The sequence below is a fragment of the Thunnus albacares genome, chromosome 9, assembly GCF_914725855.1.
Source record: "Thunnus albacares chromosome 9, fThuAlb1.1, whole genome shotgun sequence".
Taxonomy (NCBI): Eukaryota; Metazoa; Chordata; class Actinopteri; order Scombriformes; family Scombridae; genus Thunnus; species Thunnus albacares.
Genome location: NC_058114.1, coordinates 7,618,518 through 7,645,106, shown reverse-complemented (window position 1 = coordinate 7,645,106; position 26,589 = coordinate 7,618,518). Strand labels below are relative to the sequence as shown.

The window sequence follows — 26,589 nt, the reverse complement described above, 5'->3', positions numbered from 1 at the left end:
GTATCTTCATCCATTTATGGCTACTTGTGGAAATGAGGCTCGTGCACGTGCGCCCAGTTCCACAATGACTGAGATTTATAAAATAGAACCATGCGTATGCACAGCTTTATAAATCTGATGATAATAACGTGTATGCATATTTCTGGCTTTATGTGTGCACACAGTTTTAGTCTTGAATCTACAGAGTTTTATGCATCTGGCCCGTGGATTCGTATGTGATTCCCTGCAGGTAAAATATACACGCTAAAGTTCCCTTCATGGCTATTTAAACATACTCTCCTCTTCTTTTTTACTATCTTTACTACAAAAATAGGTATCACAGTGTTTTTCACAGTATTAAACATATGCACTATGCATATAGTATAAAATATATGATATATATTTCTATGTATAGACATTACAGAGCCTTTGGAAAATAAGGACTCACCTAAAATTCAGTTCTTTTCTGTAATTAGCTCAGCAAGCTGGATCTCCTTTGGAATAGTCTTACTAGGACAGATCAAGTACACGACTCAATCCATTTTTAAACCACTCAAAACGTTTAAATGGCTGATAAGAAACACTACATGGAAATATCATGGTAGGTCACAACACACCAACCTCTACCACACCGACTCACATCAAAGTACCGCTACACCTGATCTTCACATGACCGCGCGAGGTAAGCCTGATGCATGTGCAGTTTTTACATGTCTCAATCACCAATCCATCACCCATAATCACATATATCTGGACTTCTAAATGTCAGCTGCTCTACTACTGAATAATTCTCATGACCTTTTAGTTTAACGCTGCGCTCTGAGATGAAGACAACCGTTTTAAGACCTGGTAAACAGGAGAACAGGGCCACCCAGGGACTTTAAATAGGCTGATGACTCAAATGGTGTTTTGACTGGAGGCGCTATCATGTGCTACATCACTAGCTCGGCTGTCTACCCGAGCCGGGGTGAACTGAAACATCTTATTGCTAAAATCCATCTTTGCTCCGCGGGTTACGACGGAACAAAAGAGGACGTTAGCACCGAAACACTTTAGGGATAAACCGGTGGGAACACGGACCCAAGAAAAGAACAGAGCAGGCAGATTTTTTGACAAGACGCAGCTTACGGGGGACGTTAACAGCACATGAATAATTCATCTGGAAGGTCGAACAACATTATGCAGATTTCAGACACAGGAAGACAAGGACACAGAGCAAGAGGACAGAAAAAGACAAGTGCAAGAGGAGGAGTGTATGAGAGGGCACAAATACATACATGTTTACATACATCGTATACAAAATACCAAAGGCAACAGCAGCCCCCATGCAACAAGACAGAGTCATTGGGCATTCTTGCTCTGTAGCCTGTAGTGGACAAGACGGGTGGAGTTATAGACTTTAATTTAAACATGCGGATAAGGACTAACGTGGGACAGGTGAACTCCACCCGCCTGGAACACCCCAGGTTATAAAACAAGCATGCCCCCGAAGTTTGGCCTCTTCTTAGAAGCACATATAAGGCTTCAGGATCCAATAGAAAAAAGACTAATAGATACAGGAAGTAGCAAAAAAGACCCTCTGAGACTACACTTCCCAGCAGGCTCTCTGATTTAGGGTGTGGTCCCCTTGTTCTGGACTGGAGGAAGAGAAGGAGGAGCAAAGGGGATGTCAAGACAGCGGCTGAGTTTCCATCCAAAGTTTTTCCACAGGTTTTAATGCAAACCGTGTAATGAGATAATGATGGTGCAATTTTGAATATGTGCAACTTCTTCCACACTTATATCTTAGTTGTGGATGTACGATTCTTTACGTCTCTCCCGATCTGCATTTTCTTATTTAACATTTCAAAGGTCAGAGAACAAATTGCTTGACATTTGAATGGAGACGCAGCTACTGAGGTGTGACAACTACACACGGGCGTATCTTATTTCCTTTATTATGGAAAACATCTGACTCTTGACATCCATGTCAGTTCTTGCTTTGTTGCTCTTAGCCATGACTCAGCTGTGGCCAGCATTCAAGTCAAGCAGCCAGCTACAGTTGGGCTTCCAATATATGACAGATAAAAATACTTGATGTGTTATATAAGTTGTAAATATGCTTGCTATACGTACCCTCCAGTCATTAGACATGCTATATTGAACCTTCTGTATGGCAGTATCCTAGCATTAAGGCCAAATGTGGGCTGAGTCTCACTACTCTTTCATTCATTGTGTAGTTTTCTGCCTACTGAGAAGGTAAAGGAGAGGAAGAGGAGGGAGACGGTGAGGAAAAAGGAGAGGAGGGATGAAAACTAAACCTGCAGATTCAGCTCTAATTCTAGTTAGTTGATCGTGTGTGTGTGTTCTTTGTGTATTTACAGTACATGGCGCACATTAAGTGGAGCGTTTTACCTATGTTCATCATTGTTTATGTTTATCCTCCTGGGAGTACAAATTGGCTGCCGTTCGCTCAGTTGGAAGAATCCAATTGGTTGCTTGGTGCCAATGTCAGAAAAACAAATCGATCATTCCCACAGGAAGAAAATCCATCTAAATTGAATCATGCATTTAGTGGTAATTTGACCAACAAGCGATCCGAACAGTCTCCTTTATTTGACCCTGACAAAAAATTTAAACAGATTATTTCATGGTACATATCCCACCCGCTATTGTCTGAGGGATAATTAAAAATGTGAATATTAAAACTCATTTTATGCTCCTAACTGGCTGAATCAAAGTTTAAAATGATCGGAGGATGCCTATGACGTTGATTATTTGCACGCAGGCCTATATTAGTCACAAAGACATGTCGTCACACTCTTACATCTCTACGATGAGATTACTCATAAGACTCCGATATATTCGTTAGGGCCTGACTGACGGTGACGACACAGTCCTCTAGTTGACCACAGAGAGTCTGCAGGTTGCTGTCCAGAGGGGCTGGAGGAGGGGGTGGGGGGTGGGGGGGTTGTGGGGGTGTTAGCAACAGCGCATCCCTTATTTGACCTGCATGCCGTCATTACCTTCACAAACCCACACACACACACACACACACACAATGAACAAACATGCGTGCCCACACCACACGACTCTGTGCAAGGTCCACTGCGAAAGACTCACATACAAACAACAAGAATGCTACATCTTCATCATTAATCTAATCAATACTTAGTGTCCCAGGACGTTTTGGGGGTATTGATTGCTCAGCAGAAAGGGCTGATCAGGTCAATTAATCAATTCAGGTAAAAAGACACAATACCACTGAAACCGCAGACTGGGCAGACCAGCAAACTGTGAACTCAGCTTACTCGTCCTTAAAGCTGCACTCTGCACAATATTTCATGAATAAATCCGGTTGTTTCTGTTTTATCCTTTTTAAGTGGAGCTGCGGCAGAGGAAGGAAGTCTTATCCGCACTAACTGAGAGCTCGCTTCGTGCCGTAAACTGACATCATGTTTTATTATTTCTGGGCACTGAAATCCTTAAATGTCAGCTACCTCTCGCTGCCATTTAGGGCCACCAAGATGCTCCGTGCAGCTTGAAAGCTAATTTGTCACAACCTCGCACCGCTGAAGCGCTTTCACAGCTCTTCAAGTCATAGCTTAATACAAGAGGAGTGAACGTCCACATTTGGTGTATCATTTACAATCTGACCAGCTAACCATTATCTAGCCTCGTCTCTAGTGGAGAAGCCCCTACGATGAACAAGAGGAGTTATTGTACAATATAGGAACCAACCCAAAGCTAACAAGTCAACATAACAGACATATACTAGACATTGGAGTCATCTGTTAAAGTGCAATACAGATTCGACAGTTTTCCTAGAAAACTGGCTAATCAGGCTAACTCCCGTTTGGACAATAATCTCTGATTTTAGGGAGTACTGAACAGAAATAGAGGAGACAGACAGAACAAGAGATCATAGCATAGATGATTAAGATGTAGACACAAGCGGTATTACAGACCCGCCCTAATTCACGGGCTACAAGACAGGTTACATCGTGTAATATTGAGACCTGTTGGGTGCCTGCAGATCACAGCAGGTCTCCTTTCTAAGGGCCTAAATAAAAAAATACTGGAATCCAAATCCTCCCTGGCGGAGCTGCCAGCATGCTATGTGGAGGTCATGGCCATCACAATCTATTCAGTCATTGGTCTCTATAATTTTGGTTACAAGGTGTACTGTTATGTTTCTGATAGTACACTAGTGTGGACGTGAGGTGAAGCACACTTCTCTGTTTGGCTAAATCCAGATGTCCAGACTCTTGACTCTCTCCCCACATGGACTTTGATGGAAATAATAAACTCATAATAGTGCAGTCCATGATGGCTTGATCAACACATCTTCTGCCTCTAACTCCTCCTTTGGCTGTTGTCCCAAAGGCTTGTTAAACCGCACCCTAAAACCGCACCCTATGACCGCTTGAAACCCCATTCTCACACAGCTGCTATAGATCTGAACAAGAAAAACTTACAGTAGAGTAGTAGCCACATTATGAGCTGAAACCTTCAGGCATGCAGCCCAAATTTTTGCAACCAAGAGGTGGAGAGGGTTCATCGGGATTCAAAATCATTTGTTGTTGTCGTCCTCCCCACCTGTTGCTCGACGCGTGGCAATGGTTGGCGCTGGCCCGGCACTGCCCGGTCATTTGCTCCAGGAGGTGGGCCAAGCGGGAACAGCCGCTCTGCCCATGTTGGTAGCAGCACAGGGACTCCATACAGCTGAGGGCCTGCGTCTGGGTGGCTGATAGAGACTGGAGGAAGAGGCGAAGGGAAAGTGCAGGAGAGAGAGGTGAAGTAAAGAGTGATGAGTAGGACAAAAAAAGTAGAAGAGGATGAAAGAGGAAGTAGAGAAAAAAGGCAAAAGAAGAAATTATTACCAACACAATACAGGTTTGCTGTCACATTCTGACAGGATGATAAGGGTGACTGTAGGATGACATATTGCATGCTGTCACAGAAAGAATGATGTACAGGGAAAACATTCAAAACATGCTATTGAAGGGACTGAAATGTTTCAAATAAATATATAAATTATAAAACCAGTCAAAAAAAGAACTCCATGAGAAAACAGATACACAAGCTCAATATATTTTAGGGTGGTTGTAAATCTGTCTTTTGCCTTGTTTGGTAATCAAGATTTGGTTCAAGGTTTCCAACACTTACAGGAAAGTATACTAAGCTGTCTTTTGCCTTGAGTGCCTAAGAAGACTTGAGGATATTTTTCCTCCAGCGGCTCTAAAGCACAAGACTACTGACAATAATGTACTTTCCCCTCTATCCTCATCAAATGTTATAAACCCTTGGATCAAGTAGTCATTTCGCTGCAGTGGGTCAGGATGAACATGCATAGTATTATAATGTGCTTTCAGAGTGCTCTTTCAAAGCAAGATGAAGGAAGGGATGCCGCTAAAGCTCCGCTCAGTCAGGCCAGACTGTCATATTTGTGTTTAATCACTCAGCATCCAAGCAGTTGACATCCCAAAGCATAAACTAACCGTGAACCAAGGCCAGCTCTGCAGAATCATCGGTTATAATACAAACCAACCTATTTTTCCCTTTTCTTGCGTATTTTACTAGTTATGTGCCTCCGCCAACCAGTCAAGTTGCAGTTTACGTCCATGTCTGTCCAGACACATATAATATTTGTTGTGAAGACTTTGAAGGAATTTAATAAAAAGGTATTAAGTATCTTGTATCTTGTGTTTTGTGAGGTCAAAGTGACCTTGACCTTTGACCACCAAATTCTAATCTGTTCATTAGTTCATGAGTCCAAGTGGACGTTTGTGCCAAATGTAATGAAATCCCCACTAAGTGAGATATTGCGTTGACGAGAATGGGACGGACGTATGGACAATCTGAAAACATAATACCTCCCGCCACGGCTGTCGTCAGTGTGGAGGCGTAAAAAATATGCAGTATTCTCTAGTTTCAGGAAATCCAATCAAAGATCTGGGACATGCAACTTACTTCTGTTCTAACATTACTGAATAAATATTTCAATGTGCATACATACAAAGCAAGACAACATGAAGCAAATTAATATACTATAAGACGAAGTTAAATTTTGTCCGTATTAATGTAGAAATTGACAAGTAGTGCAAAAAAAAAAAAAACTGTCTAAATAACAAATCTAAAAATATATTTTATGACGAATCAGAATTTGACACATAGCACAGCAATGGCTTGGTAGACAAAGTTGAATGAAACTGCTGCCTAGAAACCGGTGGGATCAGGTGGCTCAGTGGATCTGAGTCAGCACCCGAGAGAGAGAGAGAGAGAACAAGGGAGGGAGGGAGAGAGAGAGAGAGAGAGAGAGAGAGAGAGAGTGAGGGAGAGAGAGAGAGAGAGGGGAAAAGGAGAAAGTGAAGAGAGACAAAAAGAAAGCAGAGACAGAGTGTGAGGTTACACTCATCTAGTTTGTATCTTGTACCCTCCTTCTCTACAGCAACATAATTAAAACAAACATTAAGGTTAGGATAGACCCAACTCATTCTTATAAGTCTACATCAGCATCAGTTTGTGTTTGTGGAGGTGTGTCTCAATATCAAACATTTAACTGTGGTCTACTGCAACATATCCGCCTTTGACTATGTAGAGCTTTAAAAACCTCCCTTTTAGGATATAAAGAGCCAAATAAACACTAGGACGCTTGTTTACAGCCTGGAATCAACAAGCCAAAGTATTCTGAAAATATGCTTTTGTAGGAAACAAGTTCTAAACTTCCATATTTTATAATTTGATGTTTGGTCCTCTGATGTGGCTGACTGCGTGACGGATATATATTCCAGTGCTTTGACTTGTGATGTCGCCTTTGTTACATTTCTCTGCAGCAGAAATTGGAGACACCCTTGGCACGAAACCAAACTTCTCCTTCTTGGCTGGCAACAGCAAACCATAGTCAAGACAAAATTGAATGTGAATTATTCTGTCAGAGTAAGGTGTCCCTAGGTAACAAATGCATGGTTTTGTGCTACCTCTATCAGAACATATGGCTTTTTTTCCTTTTGAAGACAGGCATAAAAATTTGTTCTTGTTACTATAACACAACTCGAACCTCTTCATAGCTGAGGGCAAAGTTGAGGTTGGAGAATGTGGCTGTTCCAAACACACACAAATGCATCAAACCACTGTAAAAACAGCCAAGCCACAGCTGTAGCCATGGATGGTAATGTCAAGTGTCCTTAGTGTATCTATGTCCATATGGGTGATAAACACGGTCAGCTTTCCATTAACAGTAAGATGATGAGCTTACTCTAATCAGTGAGCCATCATATCAATCTGTGAAGCAGCAATCAGTCATTAAGTGTGGATGAATCAGTCACACGGCTTGTTAATCAGAAGCAATGGTGGACGGAGTTGGAGATACTTTGGTTTTCAGTGACAGTTATGTTTAACTTATTGTTCTCCAAAGCTGCTCATTGGAAAGATGATTTAGTATCAAATGAATTGGCTGTTCCACTACAGCAGTGTATAAGTATAATCATTTTTGAGCCATTACTGTTTTAGTTCTAGAGAAGCAACAGCAACGTGATACCGAGACTAAAACCAGGCCAAATCATGTGATTAACAGTTCTGTTGTACACTGCAGTTTTCTGAGAAATGGATACCAGTATTGAAGATTTTGTCATAAACTGACCAAGGCCTCAGTGACAGCAATGTAAGTCACATCATCTCCTAGTAGATTTACCAGAGGAGCTAAAGAGTTCAGCTAAAGTTCATGTGTGCTGTCCTTCTATCTAGTACACTCTTTGTCTTTGGCAAAGTCTTTTTGGTGTCTGTCTGCATGAGAGTATTATTATAATCCGAGGTTTATAATATATATATGGCACTCAATGCTCTGTATGTAGAGCAGAAACCAAAAGCAAACACTTTGCATAATTTGGTATGACAAAAAATAAATAAACATACTTAAAACACAAAAGTATAAGGCATCAAATACTTACAAGCAGACAATAATATATCATCCATGGCTTCAATATGGAGTAACATTACCAGAATGGTGGGAGCATACAGTTGAACGAAAAAAACACGACGAAGACAATGAACTCGGCATGCCAACAGCATTCTCTCTTTCTCTCAACCCTGAACACAGATCTGTTCAATAATAGTGAGGGGTGAACTGAGACCAGGTTGGGAAAGACAGTGTCGACCGTGGTTGGGTAGAGGAGGACGGGGTCGGTAGGCAAGGATGAGATTATTCATGGAGGGAAGGGAGGGAAGGGGTCGAGCATGACTGGGTGAGAGGATGAGTCATTCGTGTTGGACAGAGAGACAGACGGACAGACAGACATACAGGGAGCATAGTACACATGAAATAAAAGGAAAGTGTAGGGGCAGCTGTAACAGACAGCCATGGGAGCATGACTGAAGATGCAGGATATTTAAACCAAATATAATGGCGTGTGCTGTCGACTGCAGCTGTTAGGGGGTGCGTAGGGTTGGTTGGTCCTCAGGTAAAGCCATAATGCTGGGGGGCAGTGACAGTACAGGGGGGACAATGGGAGTGAAGAATGGTAGGCTACTACCTAGGGGAGCAGGGGTCTGGGCCGGGGGCAGCGGGGGGAGGATAAGCAGCTAGCAGGTGCCAATTGTCCTCCCCTGGGCTTCGCTGGGCTTTAACAGGGTCATATTCTGGGCCGACTGAACCCTCACCCTCTTCCATCTGAAGGACACAAGATGCTTACAGTGAGCCCTGCTGGCTAGTCAAACAGCTCATCAGTCAGCTGTGTAGACTGTTGGTAGGTCAGACACCCAAATAGCAACGGAACAAGTGAAGCCAGCTAACTAACCGGTGACATTGCAAGAATAGCCATCTAAGCCATTTAGTCTCATATTCAAGCTTTAAATCTTTGTTGAAACAAGCCAATGATCCTGATGATGGGATGAGACCATTACTTGTATTTACTCGTTTTACGAATTTTCTCAAAACTAGTGCTTCTGTTGAAGAGAGGCTTTGTTTCAAGAAAGGACATTTGAAGTACCCTTATTTTGAAATCATCTAATATTGGTATTATTTTACATTTGATCTAAGATATTAAGACTCAATACGAGACTAAACAACTAAAATTAAGGTGGATATGTTTTTTTGGTGTTGCTTATTTACCAACCAGTGAATTAATTAGTTAGTTAGTAAGCAAGTGGTCAGTCAGTGAGTCAGTCCAGGCTGCACTGTAGGGGGCAGTCAATTAAATGTCTGACCCTCAGTCTACAGTGTGCTCTAATACACTTATACATACAGTATATTGAGACCAAATCAACATTGGTCCCATATTTAAAGTCCTTCACAAGTGACCTCAACAGCTATCTTTGAAAAAAGGCAACAGAGCTGAGTGAATTTTGGCTTACGATGCAAATAAGAACGGTTGCTTCCTGCTTTTTGTAACAAGATACCAATGATGTGCATCTCTGGCCTTATTCCTCTGCTGCAGATCTAAACCTCGTTTTAATTGGGACTGTGAGATAATAAATCACTTCATGAGAAGAGGTCTTTTGAGAAAATCTGAGTGGGGTGATGAGGTCACTGGGTGAGGGCTTTAATTTCTCACAAAAGCAGAGACAATTGAACATTAGCAAGAAGCTCAGAAATAGCTGTAAAACTGAATGACGAATGAGCAGAAAGAAGCTGCAGGCATGAAAAAATTATGTCTCAAGGGAAAATGATCCTTCTAGCACAGATAAAAGCAAATCTATTAGTATCCAAACCAATTAACCTGCTGCTGAATCTATCAGAGCGACAGAGTAGGCAAACAACGGGAAACCCAGGAGAGCCCTCTGGGTTCTTTTGTGATTACCTCCCTCTAATCTAATTACCAAAAAAAAAGGCACTGAAAGATACTGGAATTTTTTCAACACAACTGAATAAATTGCATTATTCAGCACATGAATATGAATACATCCTTCGATTTTGAACCTGGTAAGAGCATCTTTGTGTAGTTCCACCGTTTTCAAAAAACAAATTACTCCAACTGAGGAAATATAATCTCTCTTGCATAATCCTTGCTCCCTCTCTTATCGTAATGCACAAGACACTGACGATCAGTAAGTCTACAGTTTGCTTCTGCTCATCAAGTTTGTGGGATGGGACCTGTTCTGTCCATATTATTGGAAACTTGGAATATACACTCAATTGCCAGTTTATTATGTAGTTAGTTAAAACTAATGCAAAAGCTCTGCATCAAATCCTACCTTCAAAATCCAAAAAAGTTCTCAAAACCTCAAAGGTTTTTTGTTGAAACTTTTTTAGACAGGTGTTCAACTTTATTGTCATCTGGAAGCTGTACTTTGTTGAGGGTAGACTAGAAACCCCTCTCAGTATAATGCCATTTAATACAACCGCACCACAAACTACAGCCTCCATAACGACCATTAAGTTGAATCAACACCTCTAAAACAGTTTCAACAAAAACTAAGCATTAAAATCTTTGGTACAGTAAGATTTATCGGAGGGCTGTTGTATTAGATTGCATTAGTTTCAGCTATGTGTACACACTGGCAACTAAGTGTAATGTAAATCACTATAAACATAAAACACAGGCTATTATTTTTTATATTATAATGGTAACATTTCCCAGCAAGTGCTTAAGAACTATCAGAATTAGTATGCAATATACGTAGCAGTAACGATAAAGGTATGAATGCAGAAAACATTATCCTTGTAAAGAAATTAACCTAACACAAATAACAAGAAAATATACAGTATTCACATGATCTTGGACAGTTACATATAAGCAAAATATGTCTTCAACGAAGCTGTCCAAGTCAAGGTGTTTTTCTTTTGGCTTTGTTCTGAACTGAAGAGAGTTCATGCTAAGGTTAGCATTTCCCTTGCAGCATGTTTATATTGATATTTCCTAAGACAGCACAAGATCTTCGACTCATTAGTCTGAAATAGCTGTGATAATAACACAGCTGTCTTGTCATGCTTCTAAAAGGACAGCGCCATGCTGCTGTACAAGGCAGCCCGGACCAGTCTAAGAGTCTATCATGCAGCTGTAGTGGGGTATTGGTCTTGTTCTCTCCATGCAAGTGGATGTCTTGCACATGAGGAAGGTGTTCTCAAGTGGTGAAACCAGTTTGACGGTATTCGGTTGGGTATACGTCAAGAGGATGGACCATGCTAGAGGTAAAGAGGGTGGTTTGATGGGCTGCATCATGCGACTATCTGATGTGTCACTTCATGGGTGTGGCATGCCAGACTGTGGTTGTATGACAAGACCGCTAGCTGATGGTGAGCAGGCAGGTCTGGCCAGTTGTTCTGATTTTTAGCACTGATGCAGATGCAGAACATCACAGTCAGAACGGTGCTTTTTAAATTACGACTCAGGACCGCGAGGGAATCAAAATGAAGTAAAAAGGGACTCAGAGGTGATTCATTCATCCACTCATTCATTCATCAGTTTGTTCATGCAGTGGGAGAGTAATGACTGTATCATGCTGTAACACGCAGGAGTGGTGGAGGTCTCAGAACACATTCTTTACACCAGCCGCTCACTAAAGTGCGAGACATGCGAGTGGGTGAAATGCTTGATGTCACATTCTTCTGCATTTCTATTTTTTCCCTATCCCAATCACGGAGAATGCTGATTGGCTTGTCTAAGCATGCAGTTACAGAAATCAAACAAAAAGCCCTGCTCCAACACTAACAGCACATCTCTGCAGTCAGCATACTGCCAGTGTTGGAAACGGGCCTCAGTAGGGCTAAATCAAGTCCAGACCTGGGAAACAACATTTCAGCATTGATTAAATATTAATAAACAGGAGCGCTTGTTACATAAAGCAATGTTTCTACTTTTTAGAGGCTGTCCAGAGTATTTAATCCAGATTGGAAAAAGCCTCAATAATCTACTGGTTTCAGCAAATTTAAACTTTTTATCTAACAATAAACATTTCAAAGCATTTGTATTTTTGACCCAATATAGTAAATGATAGGTCTGAAATCTGCATAAGAAAAGTGCACCAATTAATTGTCGAGGGACATCATGTACCGGTTGTACTTTTTTTATACAAACCAGTCGTGGTAATTAAAATCCTTTTTTCATATTCTCTGCTATTTTTAGCATGAATAAAGTCCTCTAATGACTGCAATGAACCACTTACTTTGTTATGAATTCAAGAAAAAGGTGAAATATCATAAAGATATAAAAACAGGCATTGTGGTGGTTTGCCTGCGTGCTAAAACATGCTAATAGATATTTCAAAACTAATGGAAATGAAATTGAATTTAGAGAGAGCAGCATCAATGCAGGTGAACAGGACAAGCCTGCATTGACGGCTCATTATTCACAATAATATACAGATGCATGACAAAAACTACTGGTATAGAAATATTGCTTTTCAATGAAGCACTCCTGGGAGACTTGTGTTATTTGAATTGATTTTCAGTTGTATTTTTAAGCCCAGGGCTGAATCAGTTTTTATCTCCTCTACCTAATTTTGCCCAGCTGGCTCTTGGCTCTGGACAGAGGCTGCAGAGCGATGAAGTCATCACCTATTGCCACACGGTTGGAATACATCTACACCGGGAGAATACAGACAAAGGATAGGAGGAAGAGCACACACACACAGACAGGTTAGAAATCAAGCACACTGAACCCTCTCTTCACACACACAGACACACACACGCAAAGACAAAACAGGATAAAGGTTAGAGCAGAAACAACAAACACCACAATGGACTGAAGGCAGTTAACTTTTAAAAAGGAGGAAGTTTACACATAAACAGTCTCCGGCTGGACAAATCGGTAAACTAACAGCGTGGGTCTGCTGAGAGGTGATCATGCTCGTTGAGCGTGGCTATGTGCGTATATGTCTATGTGTCGGATCAAAAGGAAGTCATGCACTGTGTGTATGTGTGTGTGAGTGAACACCATGCTGTTCCTGTAAAGGAGTGGGTTACTCATGACCTTAAACAATCTGAAATCCCAGACCGTTTCTTCTCCCTGCCTAGAATTTGAGTTACCTTGACATTTTACTTTTTTTTTTTTTTCCCCCCTCCAGCCTCTTGTAACATTACTGGACACATCATTTCCACATTTTTGTGATACATGTAGGGAATAAATATTAAATCTATCACTGCACACAGAAGACAGTTTAAGTACCGGAGTGTGCTCGGCCTTCAAGGTGACAATACATTAGTTTGAATGAGTTTTACTTTTGAGACTTGGGCTTGCAGATCTTACAGAAAATAGCAAAACCTATGATGGGAAATACTTTTACTTGGACATCTGCCAATCGCAGAGTAGCTAATGTGGGGTGTATGTCCAGGCTGACAGCACAATAGTACAAAGAGGTTCTCATCTACACAGTGATTTAAGAACTGCTGTGACCAAGAGTTAGTACACTGCACCTTAGAGTCAGACGAACAGGGTACAGGGTGTGTGAAAAGCAGGAAAACCTCTGGAAGTTAGACAGATAGATGCTGGAAAAACTGCTTTAAATCCTATCCTATTTGGATTACAACCAGGTATAATTTACCATAGAAAAGCTAATCCCTTATCCACTGTAGAGTGACAACTGGGCCAGGATTCTTTACAGAGGTTCCCAGTTAACCTGTTAAAGTGTTTTCTTACCACATTCTCACTTCCCACTTGTTTTTAACTCCTCGTCTCCCTCCGCCCCATCCTACCTGACTCTTCTGTGTGCTGGTGGGCTGCAGATGTCGGTAGAAGACCTTCTTCACCATGTCGGGAAACAGGCAAGTTATGACGATGATGATGATGGCGAACCATGCCGAGCCGCTTGACAGCAGCTGCACGAAGACGAAGTACATGTCCTGGGTGTGGAGGAACGGCCTGGGAGAAGGGAAGCAATTATTTGATAGTGAATGGGAAAGATAATTTGGTATGCTTCTTTTCATTGGTGGAAAAAGTTGATTTGTCTGTAAGTAACAGTAACATTTTGGTTAAATCAGTACATGTGTGAGGACTGACTGTAGGAGGCTTTAGGATGGGGGCGCAGCTGAAGCCTTTCAAAATATTTATGGAGGTGGGTGGCTCACTTTGCCCTCTTAACTGTAAATTCAGATCTCACTGGCTTCACTTTTTGGAATTATTGCGCTGCCTCCAGACACTACAGAACTTAAGGACCTGCGCAGATGTCAGACCACAAATATTAAATATGGTCCAATATTATCAGAATGGCTCCTACCAGTCTGTGAGTTGTCTGGACTGGGTTAAGTGGTTAAGATTGATCTGATCAATCCAACAGGCTTCCAGATAATCACTGCTGACTGCCAACGAAGCTTTAGGGATTTCTCTGCCAGGCGACAATGTCGGTAAATCTGGTGTAAATCCGCCTAATAACGCTCAATTGAAAGTACGTGTAAGAACGTGTGTTTGTTTAATTTTTTTTTCAAGCAGCTGATCTTAAATGAGACTTTACTAAAAACGATGAACACTACATTAACTTGAGAAAAATATTTTAATACTGTGAGCAACAAATCCCTCTATCACAGTATGTTAAAATGAGGTTGTCAGAGAGCCAGACAAAACAGTGTGTGTCTAATGGTCCTATTATCCTTAGATGCAGAGATTTGTTTGTTGTCTTCTTCTTCTTTAGGCATTTCATATGCAACTCCATGCTGACAAGCTCAGAAAAGCTTGTGGCAGACAAAAGTCCCATTATATACAGTCTATTTACTATTATTTTCCATATTTATATATTAACTATCAAAGTAGTAACTGATTACTAGCATAGTTGTATATTGAGCAATGTGCATGTTTTATTTAAAACTTTTAATGCAAGTGTGTTATTGAAGACAACTACTTCCTTCATGCTGTTCATTCTACATGTAATCCTGCTCCATGGCTATTCAGCGTATGTTTTAACAAATGTAAAGAACTCATTTTAAGTGTGTTGAAAAGGCTCTGTGCAGCGGTCTATAGATTGAGCGAGGGGACCGCAGTATACCACGGCAAAGCTTTTTCTTTCAGTTTAAAAAGAAAGAAAGAAAAGAGAAGGAAGCTGAACTGAGACGCTGTTCTTACCAGATGATGCCTCCATAGAAGAGAGAGAAGATGAAGTAGAAAGCGATCGAGCCCCACGTCACAAAATGGTTCATCCATGTCCAGAAATGAGTCTCTAACGCAAGCTGCCATTACACACACACACACACACACATACACACACACACACACAGTAACATACACAGTGGAGGGGGAGGGAAAAAAGCTAGGTGTAAAACATTGATACAGGGACAGGTTAGCCATCAATAAACTACAGCAATCTACCTTAGTGCTGTAAAAAAGACCATGACCCCAACCTGTGACAAGTAATCTCCAGTTAATGGCCACTGACATCATCCTAATACTTCACAACGCACTGTATTTCATATTACAACAGAAGCAATGCTAGTGTGTCCCTGTGAACCAAAAAGTGTTACCCAGCTTTCTGCTGGTGCACACAGTAACCATCATCTTAAAGCAGCTTAAAGCTTTCGACTTCAAATGGACAGAAATACTAAAAACCTAACTTGCAGAAACAGAATGCTGACATATGGTCAGTTTATCAAAGGATTATAGTTTAGAAGTTTGAAAACAACTGCCTACTTTCAGCAAAGACAGAGCAACATGAGCATCCTATCGAAATGTGTTTCTGGCCATCTGACAATCTAAGTCCAATATTCGTTCATCCTTAACATTTTATTTGGTTGACTTCTGACAAAAATAGCTGGGTTTTCAGTTTGCTAGATGCTCGATGCAGCGACATGTTTACTTTGGCTGTTGTGGATCTCAGCTCAGTGTTTCCTCTAGGTTGAGGAGAAGTTTGGCTCTGCTCACGTTCACCGTCACTTTTCTGACGGTCGCTCTCTCGCTTGCGTACTATTCCTAGCTAGCTGCACAACCTGCAGTTTCTCTGGCAACAACACAGACGTTGATTCGCATTTCAAAACAGCCCTGCTCAGAGGCTCCAAAACGCTATTGATTTCCGATTTAATGGATATTTGGCGTTATTTTTGGCATTTAAAAAAGTTTTTTTTGGCCTGGCGGGGGTTTTTGTTGGCCAGGCAGCCCGCCAGGCCTGCACTATTATAGGGGAAACACTGCAGCTGTTTTGTGGTGAGCAGGTATAATAAATTCAGTTTGCCATAAATTACTGCTATTATAGAAAAACTACATATGCTAATATTACAATGACAGTATATAAGTATTTAATATATAGGTGTAATTTACCTTTAATGTGACAGTGATGACCATGACAGTAAAGACCAGCGTTCCAAAGGTCCAGTTCCCAAACATCTATAAAACAGATATACAAGTGTTAGTAAAACGGTCAACAGTATTAAACTGGGGCAACAAAACAGTGAAATAGTGTCTATTTATACATGCAGGGACTCACTCAATAGCAATATAATGATATGGTAAGATCATTGTGTAGTCGACCTGTTTATATAACTTGCAATTTCCTCTTCCTGTTGTCAAGAATAAACTGATAATCATGATGTTACCCCTGCCTCTTTGACTCAGCACTATTTGGTTACTAACAGGTTGCAAATCATTCAAATAGAAATCTAAGACACTTTGTTGGCAATTCACTACAATGAATAGTGGATACCAAAAGTGCCAGCCAAAGTTGCTGTCTTTGATACTATAAATTATCTTGCTAGGATAATATATTATCATTAATCAAGTCAAACCACAGATGTGGATAAAAGTTGGAAGTTAGTTATGCTGGAGTTTACAGATGTAGGAGTGGAGAGAAAACCTCCAGCAGGCATCGGCCTCAGTTAACAAGTTGTGCGGTATTATGGCGGCGTCTATAATGAGGCCTCGCCCTCCGACTGCGAGCCTACTTCTGGTAGCTCCACCGCTTGCTATGAGAATCACTCCACTTATAGGTTGAGAGCTGTGGGGGGGCGTTGTTTTCTTGCCAGCCAATTTAGGACCCTGCTGGAGGCTGAGCACTGAAAACTAACAGCGAGCGGAGTATAAGATGTACTTGAGACACTAAAGGAAATAGACGATAATTCTGGGTCTGTTAAAGGAACAATATTGAAGTTCTAGTTCATTTATATCACAAATCAACATTGTGCCAAAGTGCTTTACAAACTCTGCTTCGTATTAATAATTATTATTTGTATTTTATGATTTACTTTCTTTGAAAGTATGAGCTGACCCCTGTTAATCTAACTAGTTGTAAATATGTCAATTCAAAATCAAGTTAGTTGGCACAGGAAGGTCCAAATTATATGCTCTTAACTTTTAAAAATGGCATATGAGACAAATCTATTATATACTATATGGCTGTTGTGTGTGCTTGACATAGTAAATTAATACAGCATTTCTTAAAATTTTCAACAGAAGATTAATAATACTGCATAGTAGGAGGAGGAGACATGGAAGTGAGAACTGAACACTAAATTAACATCGAGAGAAAATGATGGAATCAAAAATGATAGTTTTCCAGAATCATTGGGGATCAATGAGCCACTGAATGTTTTATAACTGCCGACACACAGCTCATTTCAGTGTTTGGAAAGAGGAAAACAAAACCTGTGTGGCATTCAGAATTGTAAAAGATTGTATTATTCTACAGAATTGTTGCCAATAGAAAAACATGTAGAGGAGTCATGATAGTCCTCTCATTAACCCCCTACGGAGACATGTGTTCGACTGTAGAGCAGACTCTTACCAGCTGCCTGTTAGCTCGCAAGATCTGAAGACATGCACAGCATGAAGGCAGAAGGAAAAAGAGTGATCAACAAAAGATAGAAGAAAAAGATGAGAAAGAGAGAAAGAGAGAGAGAGAGAGAGAGAGTTCTTTCTGAAATACCAAATCTCAGACAAAGCGAAAGACAGTGAAAGATATGCAGGAGAGGAAATAGAAGGAAACAGATTTCATGGAGGATCAGAGACACAAAGTTTTAAGAAGAAAAGGCAAAATTATTAGAACTTACTTGTTAACAAGTGAATGACATTCATGCTAGTAATTAGTAATAAGAGACAAACGGATTTTTATAAAAGGTTGGCAAACAAAAAGAGAGGATGAAGGTGAGACAAAAAGAGAGTTAAAGGGAAGGAGTGAATGCAGAAACACGAGCAGGCAACCGACCCCATCAATAACAGTTACTCATAATAACACACGCACACACATGGCTGTCCTGCATTTGTTTCTATATAACACTCAATACTGGAAAAAAAATCCTTTCAGCATTTCTAGGGATTCTACAATAGAGAAAACATAAACATTCAGTAAATCACACCCACACTAACACACACCTGCCCGTTGCCCATAAGCGTGGTGTCTTCTCCCATCAGTATGTAGGATCCGAAGAAGAAGACAAAGGCGTGACAGAAGCCCAACAGAGTCCAGTACAGGAACGTCCAGAAAGACAGCAGAGAGTTCTTGCTGATGTCTCTGTGAGATATAAACATGTTGTTTTTTTGTTTTTCACCTTCATGTTTTACTGTAGCTCAATAGTTGGTTATTTACAGAGTTAGTTCGAAAAAAATGTTTTAATGAATTATGGATCAAATATTATGCATATATCAACAAACTCAAACTTTGTTTTTCTGCTTGATCTTATTTCAAATGTTACATAAATATCTTATTAGCCATTTGCTGTAAAGCAGCAGGTCAAAATTGCGCATGTAGATATAGCATAAAACCAAATCAAACGGCATTTCTGTTAGTGTTTTGTTGCTTATTATCGGCAGTTAAACATACAAATGATTTAAATATCCTATAATCAGTCAACATGAATCCATGTATCTTACCTGTACAGGCCTGGTTTATTCTGCAGAACGTGTGGATGGACCAGCTGTTCAAAGAGACTGTACACCAGGATGGGCAGCGAGGTGAAGCAGATGTTGTACAGCGTCAGATAAACACTGTCATACAGAGTCTAGGAAGGACGGAGACAGAGTTTCACTCAGCACCTACTTATTGGCTGACCTCAGTTAAACAAAACGGGCAGAGATCAAGTATATAAATATGCAGGGTAAAAAAGAGTAACAGCAACCACTATTTCACATAAATATATGATGAGTTAAAATGCAAAGTAGAGGATTCAACATTTGAATATTAAAGCAACTCTAAACAACTCCTACCATTAAGTACAAGTCATGACTGAATCAAAATAAAATTCTTGCTTCTCGAGCCTTTTAATTAAAATCAAACTGGCTCATCCCAGGATTACTTTTGGAAAAAAACGTGTATATTTAAGAATACAGTTTATGAAGCAACTTCAAAATGGCCAAACAGTGAGACACTGCAACATTAAAACCACAAACAGAGCTACAATGACATATGAGACAGTAGGGGTGGGGGGAAAAAAATCAATTCTTAGACGCAACGCAGACAATTCTGCATCAATTCACAAATGTTAAAAATAGATTTTCTAAATGTTAGTTAATAACGTGATGTGACGGAACGAAAAAGGCGGAAGTCAACTGCGAGGGCAGTGCAGCACCTGGACAGTCTACAGCGATCAAACTCTAGAGTTGTCTTGTAACTCATCTTAACAAAAGGCAGCGGTTGCAAACATGTTTTAATTTGATGATTAAATAATTACCTTTAAGAGATGAATGCGAAGTATACTATGAATACTTTCTATACTGTCACTCAGAGACTAACGTTAGCATTAGCGTTAGCGGAGCGGAGCAGCTCCAGCAGTAACAAACGAGACCGAGAACAGACACTGTAGCACTTAAACAACTTTAACAAACTCTGAGGTGAAGAACATAACTCGGTGCTCAGTCTGTTTCACCTCAAACACCCTGAGCCCGCTCAGCGTCTTGGACGGCGATGTCTTCCCCGGAGCTAACGGTGCAACAGAGAGGCTGCTCTCTACTGCTGGAGACATGACGCTAATAACAGCACAGCGGAGCACTCTGCCTCCCTCTCAGTTTGTTATTCTCATACAGGCAGGAGACTGTAAGATGCTTTCAAATGAATTAATTCACTAATTATTGCAGTTAACTTTTTAAAATAAAAAAGGCTGCGGACCATTTATCTTAACTGACAGTTATGTTTCATATTGCATTGAATGGTGCAGCACACAGTAAACTGGAGCAAGAGATTGAAAATTGTGCCTCCTTTTCTATTTATTCAAAGAGAATCAATTCTGAATTGAATCGGACACCAAAGATTCCCACCCCTATGAGACAGTGGAAGAGACGAAGAGTGAAACTTACTTGTTGTGAAAACAGACAGAAGAACTGGTATAAAAACTGGGGCGTGATAAAACACACATTCTACAAAAAACAAAGAGTGAAGGAAAGAAACATTAAAAACATTGCAGTGAAAGAAGACTATTGAAATTTGGGGTGTAAAGCATGTCTACAAAATCTTGTTAACAGCTGATGCAAAAACCCATTTCTGTAATTGAGAATGTATTACATGAATGAATATGTGACAAGGTGATTCCAAAACCCAAAAGCTGAAAATAGTGTATCACTGAAAAGCTGCTGAGCTGTGAGCTACTAATAAATCATTCTGTCCTAAGAATGCATTTAAATTCCTAAAAAAGAAATTAAGATGAGTGGGTCCGGTATTTTCAAATAATGCTATATGAATACAAATTATTATAGCTATCATTATTAAAGCTTGTGCATATAAAGTATAAGAACATTTCGTACCCATAGCAACGTCTTACCTTGTAGAAAAAGTACTGTACAAGCGTAGATATTCGAATGTAGTAGAAGTGACCGTGGACCAGCAGTAGTTTAGCCAGGAACTTAAATCTGGCAATTGCATAGTCACTGTTCCTCACGGCCTGACGACCCTCCTTCCCCATGATACCTGGAGACATATGTACACACACATGTTGGAGAAAAAAAAACACTGCAGGAATAGAGTCTGAGACCATATTGTGTGGTTGTGTGGAGAGTGTTTACCTATGCCCACGTGGGCTTCTTGTATCATACTGACATCGTTGGCTCCATCCCCGATAGCTAAGGTGATGGGTTTCTCTGGAGATGTTTTTAAAAGACGCACCACCTGGAAAGAACACAGTTTTCTGACGTTCCATCACATCAACGCAGCACTGTCCAAAAAGTCTAACATGAATTAAAAACATTAGTTCGGGGGGTGGGTGGTGTGTGTGTTGCAGAGGTCGGTACCTTCGCTTTCTGCAGTGGGGCCATGCGGCAGCACAGCACAGCTGAACAGTTTTTACACACTTCCATAAAAAGCTTCTCGTGTTCCCTCAGTGCCAAAGACAAACTGGCCCCATCCACAACCAACCCATGCTGTATGACATGGTCCTCCTTTATCCTGGGGAACACATGGCGAGAAAGAGAGATGAAAAGAACAGGAATAAGAGAGGAGAGGGGTAAAAAGAGTAATGAAGACAACTATTATAAATTACTGTCTACTGCCATCTTTATAAGTAGATTTTTTTGTTTATTATTATTTGACACAGATACTTTATGTTTTACTTTAAAACAGACTCTTCATATTTTATAGATTCATCAATATAGAGCATGTTAAAAATTCTGACAGGCTCTTTCTCAGGTTCCTCAGTTAATGCAAAGTTTGTGGTGGGAAAACCACAAAACCACCAAAACACCATCCCACAAAGTAACACAAACATACTTTTTGTCATTATAGCAATGGCTTATCAATGGCCTTTATGAGAGTAATCTACATTCAGCATATAACAAATAAAGCCTCCTTTGCTGAATCCTGCAATCAAACTTTGCTCACGGTGCTTAAAAGCATGTTAAAAGCAGGCGCTTATGTGACAAACTCTTTTCACAATAAGCCATTCTTGATTTTCATGCTTCCAGCTTATTAAACTACAGCATTGACTAAGTTTTTCTACAGAAACATACGCTACAGGCCCTGCCCTCTTGAAATACAGTATATTTACTTCCCCCCCCCAATTATAGGCAAGTTTAAGTCCAGACTGTCAACAAAAACGTTGAAGTAAACATATAGATCCCACAGTAAGAAGCAAAATCACGTTAGTTCTCACACACTCACCTCCTGGCCAGTCTGCGGAGTTGCTCGGCACACTCATTGTCAGAACGCTGCTGCAGGAGCTCCAGGATGTTCATGGTTCTGTGGAAGTGACCACAGGACAGGCTGACGCTGACCGCCGTCTCATGTTTGTCCCCCGTCAGCACCCATACTTTAATTCCCGCCAGCCGCAGAGCTTCAATGGTCTCCTGGACTTTGTCTTGGAGTCTGAGGAGACAAGGGAGAGACAAACAGAATAAATATACGACCCTTTCCGCTCAAGGTGTTCATTGTTTCTTATGTACAGTCAAACTTTTTTTTATTGCTGTAGGCTTAATGTTGTCAAACCCTAAAAGATTATTAGTGAGCCATTAATCAAAGCACCAACTCAGTACATTATACTGGCAATATCTCAATACCCAAGTGTTTGAACTGCACCTTATATGATAGTGAGAAATTCTATAGAGAAATACACAACTGCTCCTGCATGGAACTTGCAAAACTAATGTAACTAGTTCATGTTTAATTTTCTTTTCACCCATAAACCTTGTAAAAAAAAAGAGCCTCATGGTTAGATATTCAGTAAAGGCAGAGTTTAAATGAACTTTGTTTGAACTTTGAGTCAGAGTTTCTTTGCCTCCTAAGGGTGCCCATCCTATTTCCATTTGCTGAGAAGAAGAGGGTAAAAAAAATGGCAGAAAAACACTGATTTTATGAGAATACAGTAATTATCCAATTTCTGTCTGACCACAGTTAATATTCCTATAAAAAGGTTAATAGACACTGAATATAATTAATATTATCACGGCTATCGGATTTACGTTATTAGACTAAAGCAAAAAAGAAGAAATGGTTTAGTCTTCTCTTCTGTAATAGAGATCATCTGATTGTGACCATGTGTGCCTGAGGAGGAATTCATTCCAGATACAGAAACAGAGCAGAGAGGAAGAGGAGGAGGAGGAGAGAGAGAGAGAGAGAGAGAGAGAGAGAGAGAGAAGGAGAGCACAGAGAGATAAATGAAGTGGGAGAAGCGAGAGGCTTATGTGAGGAGCAGATGGTGAGCGGATGCAAACACATATCAACATTCATTTCCAGCGAGGCTCTGTGAGGTGACGTCTCCATCTCCCCACTGACTATCCATTTGCTGAAGATCCCCCCCCCCCCATCCCGATTTATCCGTTTTTGGCCACGTGTTTCCTTGTGCTCTGTAATGCCCCAGTTTTTCTTTTATGTCAAACTATTTTTAATTTGCATAGTTTTAACACTTTTACAACATTTAATATATTGGTTCAGTTTTCTATGCTTTACTGTACTTCTGTATCTCTAAGCAGCTGTTTTTTATGGAGTATATGACTTAAAAAAGCCAATTTCTATATTTTCTATTAACAGAACATAAAAAAAATGCAAAGGAACCATACAAAGCAAATTGTCAACCTGGTATAAAATTACATAAATTGTTGTTGAAGCTAACCATGTGAAGGGTACAGATTGTTAAACCCCATGGGCTTGGGCATAATATAAATAGACTTTGACTTGACTTGACTATCCCAAGAGTAACTATATGTTATTTACTCATTGCCAGTGGCAACGCAGTAAAAAAAAAAAAAAAAAAATCAACATACATAATTTTATATCATACTGTATGTTGGATGGCATTGTGATTGGACAGTTGAACTGACTGACTTTACTTTAATGGAATAGTTCACAATACTCTTTCTTGATGAGAGTTAGATGAGAAGATCAATCTCACTCTCTTGGCCTGAATGCTGAATATGAAGCTAGAGCGAGCAGACGAAAGCTCAGCATAACAGAAAATATGCCTACGAGCACATGTAACGCACACTAAATAACATGTTACATCACAAGTTACATGCTAGGTGGATCTTTTATACTTTTGGACAGAGCCAGGCTAACAGTTTCTCCCTGTTTCCAGTGTTTATGCTATGCTACGCTAAGCTAATCACCTGGATTACGTTCATATTTAGCATACAGACACAAGCATTATAACTCTGGGCAAGGAAGCGAATAAGCGTGTTTTGAAAGCGTATTTCGGGATCCACCTGTTCATATATATATATATATATATATGCATCAATTTACATACATCATACATGCAGTACTAAACTGTATTAGGGGCTAGCACAGAGGTTAAATAAAAGCAAATCTGTTTGGAAATTATGGACTAATGCATCAATGATGAGGTATGAATGTGATGACAGCTGGTTTTCGGGAAGGACAACAATAGTACACTCCGATTTATTTTTAAGTGTCCATACTTGTCCTCCACCCCCGTTGCTCCCAAAAGCTGCAGGTCTCTCTCTATGTAGCTGAAGGCCTCCTGCAGTTTCTCCTCTCTCTGCTGCAGCGCGGTGCGGGCACTGTTCAGACGCCTGTCCACATCAATGTACTCCTCTGGGCTGAAGTGGCGACATGCTACCACCAGGGTCCGCAAACCTTTCTGCAGCGGGGAATGAGGAGGGTGGGTGATGGGTAGAGAAAAACAGGAAAAAACAAGTGAGAATACAAAGATATTAAATGAAGAACACAAGAGAAGGAAAAAGAAAAGGAAGTTTTCGTGATAAGGTGAGGTAGATGTCAAGAGGATGGTCGGTTGGGGAAGATGTAGGTTGAACGAGAGGAGGAGGAGAAGGGAGACGAACAGAAGCAGAGAGAGAAAGAACAGAAAAACAAATTATGAAAGCATGGCTTTAAATCACAGAACCAGCCTGAGGGGCAGACGACCACAAATCAACCCAGTCCAGAGCACCGACTCCTGGGTACTGACGTCCAATAACATGATGTGGGAGCCGGATGTGTGTGTGCGTGTATGTATGTGTGTGTGTATGTGTACGTGGCTGTTTTGGTGAAGAATTTACAGTCTAATGCAAACAGAGAGTGACAGAGCCAAAAGTAATCACTACAATGCTGCCAAATGCCAGGCCTACGCACGCAGAAACACACAATTATCAACATATGGACCAAAAGGCATTTTAGAGACAGATATTTGAAGGTTTCACTATAAAGTTTAAGTGGAATTTTTATGTGAATAAATTATCTGAAGAGGCAAGTGTGGCGTTATGAGTTTCTGTGTCTCTTAACGAAATAAAACATGTGCAACATACACATTTCAAAAAGCTTTGTAAAAACAAACAAAAAAAAAAAACGTTCTCACCAAGGCGAACTCGTCTACGTGCAGTCTCGTCTTTTCAATCTCACCGCTGGTAGTGAAAGGCAAGATGGCTGACTCTGCTCCCTTGGTGAACAGCACTTTGCCCCCTTGAAGGTCGAGACAAAAATGCAAAAAGAAAGCAGTTAGTATGTTAACATATACAAAAATATTAAATATACCTTGTGAAAAATGCTACAGGTAAAATGAAATACATGCAAAATCTGATTCAAACCACCTTTACTGTGTTTTAATTGTGATTATTTCTTATTAAATTACTTTTTATGAGTCACCCTGCATGTTTTTTTGTTTGACCATAATGATTATTTGGTCAGTAAAGCTAAAAATACAGTTCAAAGTAGTACTACCTGAGGGATTCTGTAGTATGACGCTCATCCTCCGGCGATCAGCATCGAATTCTAACACATGGAGCAGTTTGTACCTGAGAGAGCGCAGAGAGACAAACGTTAACGCTAAATGGAGCTGTGGAACTAATAAATACAAGTTGACGGTTGGTTATTACATTTCTACGATCCTTCATGAGTAACTTTATGAAGCGGTCAAAAATAGTTGTGTGAATGGAGAGATACACAGAATGAGACATACTTCTCTGACTTGCCGAATGTTTTGATTTCCATGGTATCTCCGCTGCAGCATGTGAAGGCCACTCCAATTCTGAGAGGGGAAAAAAAAAAAAAAAACAGTTGTTACAGTTAGATTTTAGAGAATGAAAAATTTTGACCTTTAAAATACCGGGTGAGAATCCAATTTGAAGTTTAAAAGTTTCTGAAGGTAACAGAGTCTTTAAAAGATAAAAAAAAAGTTTTAACTTTTAGCTACGGTGCTCTCTAAGGCCATTCAATCATTCATTTATTTGACACAGTTATTCATCTTCCTAATCCCTACTACATGTTTATGTCATCTGACCAGAGGTGTCTGATATGCTACTTTATTCTACTCACTGTACAATGATGGTTGAAGTTTTACGTTGACGCTTGAACATTAACTTTGTGTTTTTATTTAAACAGCCATTACTGAAGTTAGAGTTCCAACTGTCTGTCCTTTCAGTTTATATCAACAGTTACACTATCTGTGGCTCAATGGAGCATGGAGGCACTGGGTCATGAGTGCAAACCTTTGGAGCTTGACGAAATTAAATTTGATGGTTTGAAAACTACATGGTGCATGAAGCCAGGATCTCTTCATGCGCCACGGATCCTTAAAGTTTTCAAACGCTATCTGACATTTTAGAGGTGTGCTCCTGAGCAATCTATTGAAAACTCAGACACCCGCATCTCTTCATAATTTTCTTCACAGCCTTGTGGATCCTTTATTCTCCGATGTTTTTTTGTTCGACCGGACAGCTTTTCAGCATCAGATTCTTTAGCTACCTCTGTTCAAACTGGAGGAGTGTCTGGCTACAACTTAACCCCTTTAGAGCCGTATTCTGCACAGTAATGCCACCGCCTCCAGGATCCTAGTTTTTTTTTTTGTTTCTCAGACTGAGTTTCAGACCGGAGCTGCGAGACAAAGCTGCCAGAGATCACGTGACTCGCACG

General features: G+C 40.4%; 1 protein-coding gene across 1 annotated transcript in view; it reads right to left on the bottom strand.

Moving 5' to 3' along the window:
- Positions 1 to 26,589, bottom strand: part of atp11b (ATPase phospholipid transporting 11B (putative)) — a 57,195-nt gene that overhangs the window by 6,678 nt on the left and 23,928 nt on the right. Inside the window, exons 15-29 of the mRNA XM_044360729.1 lie at positions 25,637 to 25,705; positions 25,399 to 25,472; positions 25,037 to 25,140; positions 24,141 to 24,322; positions 21,889 to 22,092; positions 21,024 to 21,177; positions 20,799 to 20,901; positions 20,558 to 20,703; positions 20,097 to 20,156; positions 18,678 to 18,805; positions 18,180 to 18,318; positions 16,134 to 16,199; positions 14,949 to 15,052; positions 13,589 to 13,754; positions 4,437 to 4,715 (exon numbers count right to left, since the gene is read on the bottom strand). Coding sequence (XP_044216664.1) covers positions 4,455 to 4,715; positions 13,589 to 13,754; positions 14,949 to 15,052; positions 16,134 to 16,199; positions 18,180 to 18,318; positions 18,678 to 18,805; positions 20,097 to 20,156; positions 20,558 to 20,703; positions 20,799 to 20,901; positions 21,024 to 21,177; positions 21,889 to 22,092; positions 24,141 to 24,322; positions 25,037 to 25,140; positions 25,399 to 25,472; positions 25,637 to 25,705 — 1,960 coding nt within the window. The 3' untranslated portion in view covers positions 4,437 to 4,454. The remainder of the gene's footprint in view (positions 1 to 4,436; positions 4,716 to 13,588; positions 13,755 to 14,948; positions 15,053 to 16,133; positions 16,200 to 18,179; positions 18,319 to 18,677; positions 18,806 to 20,096; positions 20,157 to 20,557; positions 20,704 to 20,798; positions 20,902 to 21,023; positions 21,178 to 21,888; positions 22,093 to 24,140; positions 24,323 to 25,036; positions 25,141 to 25,398; positions 25,473 to 25,636; positions 25,706 to 26,589) is intronic.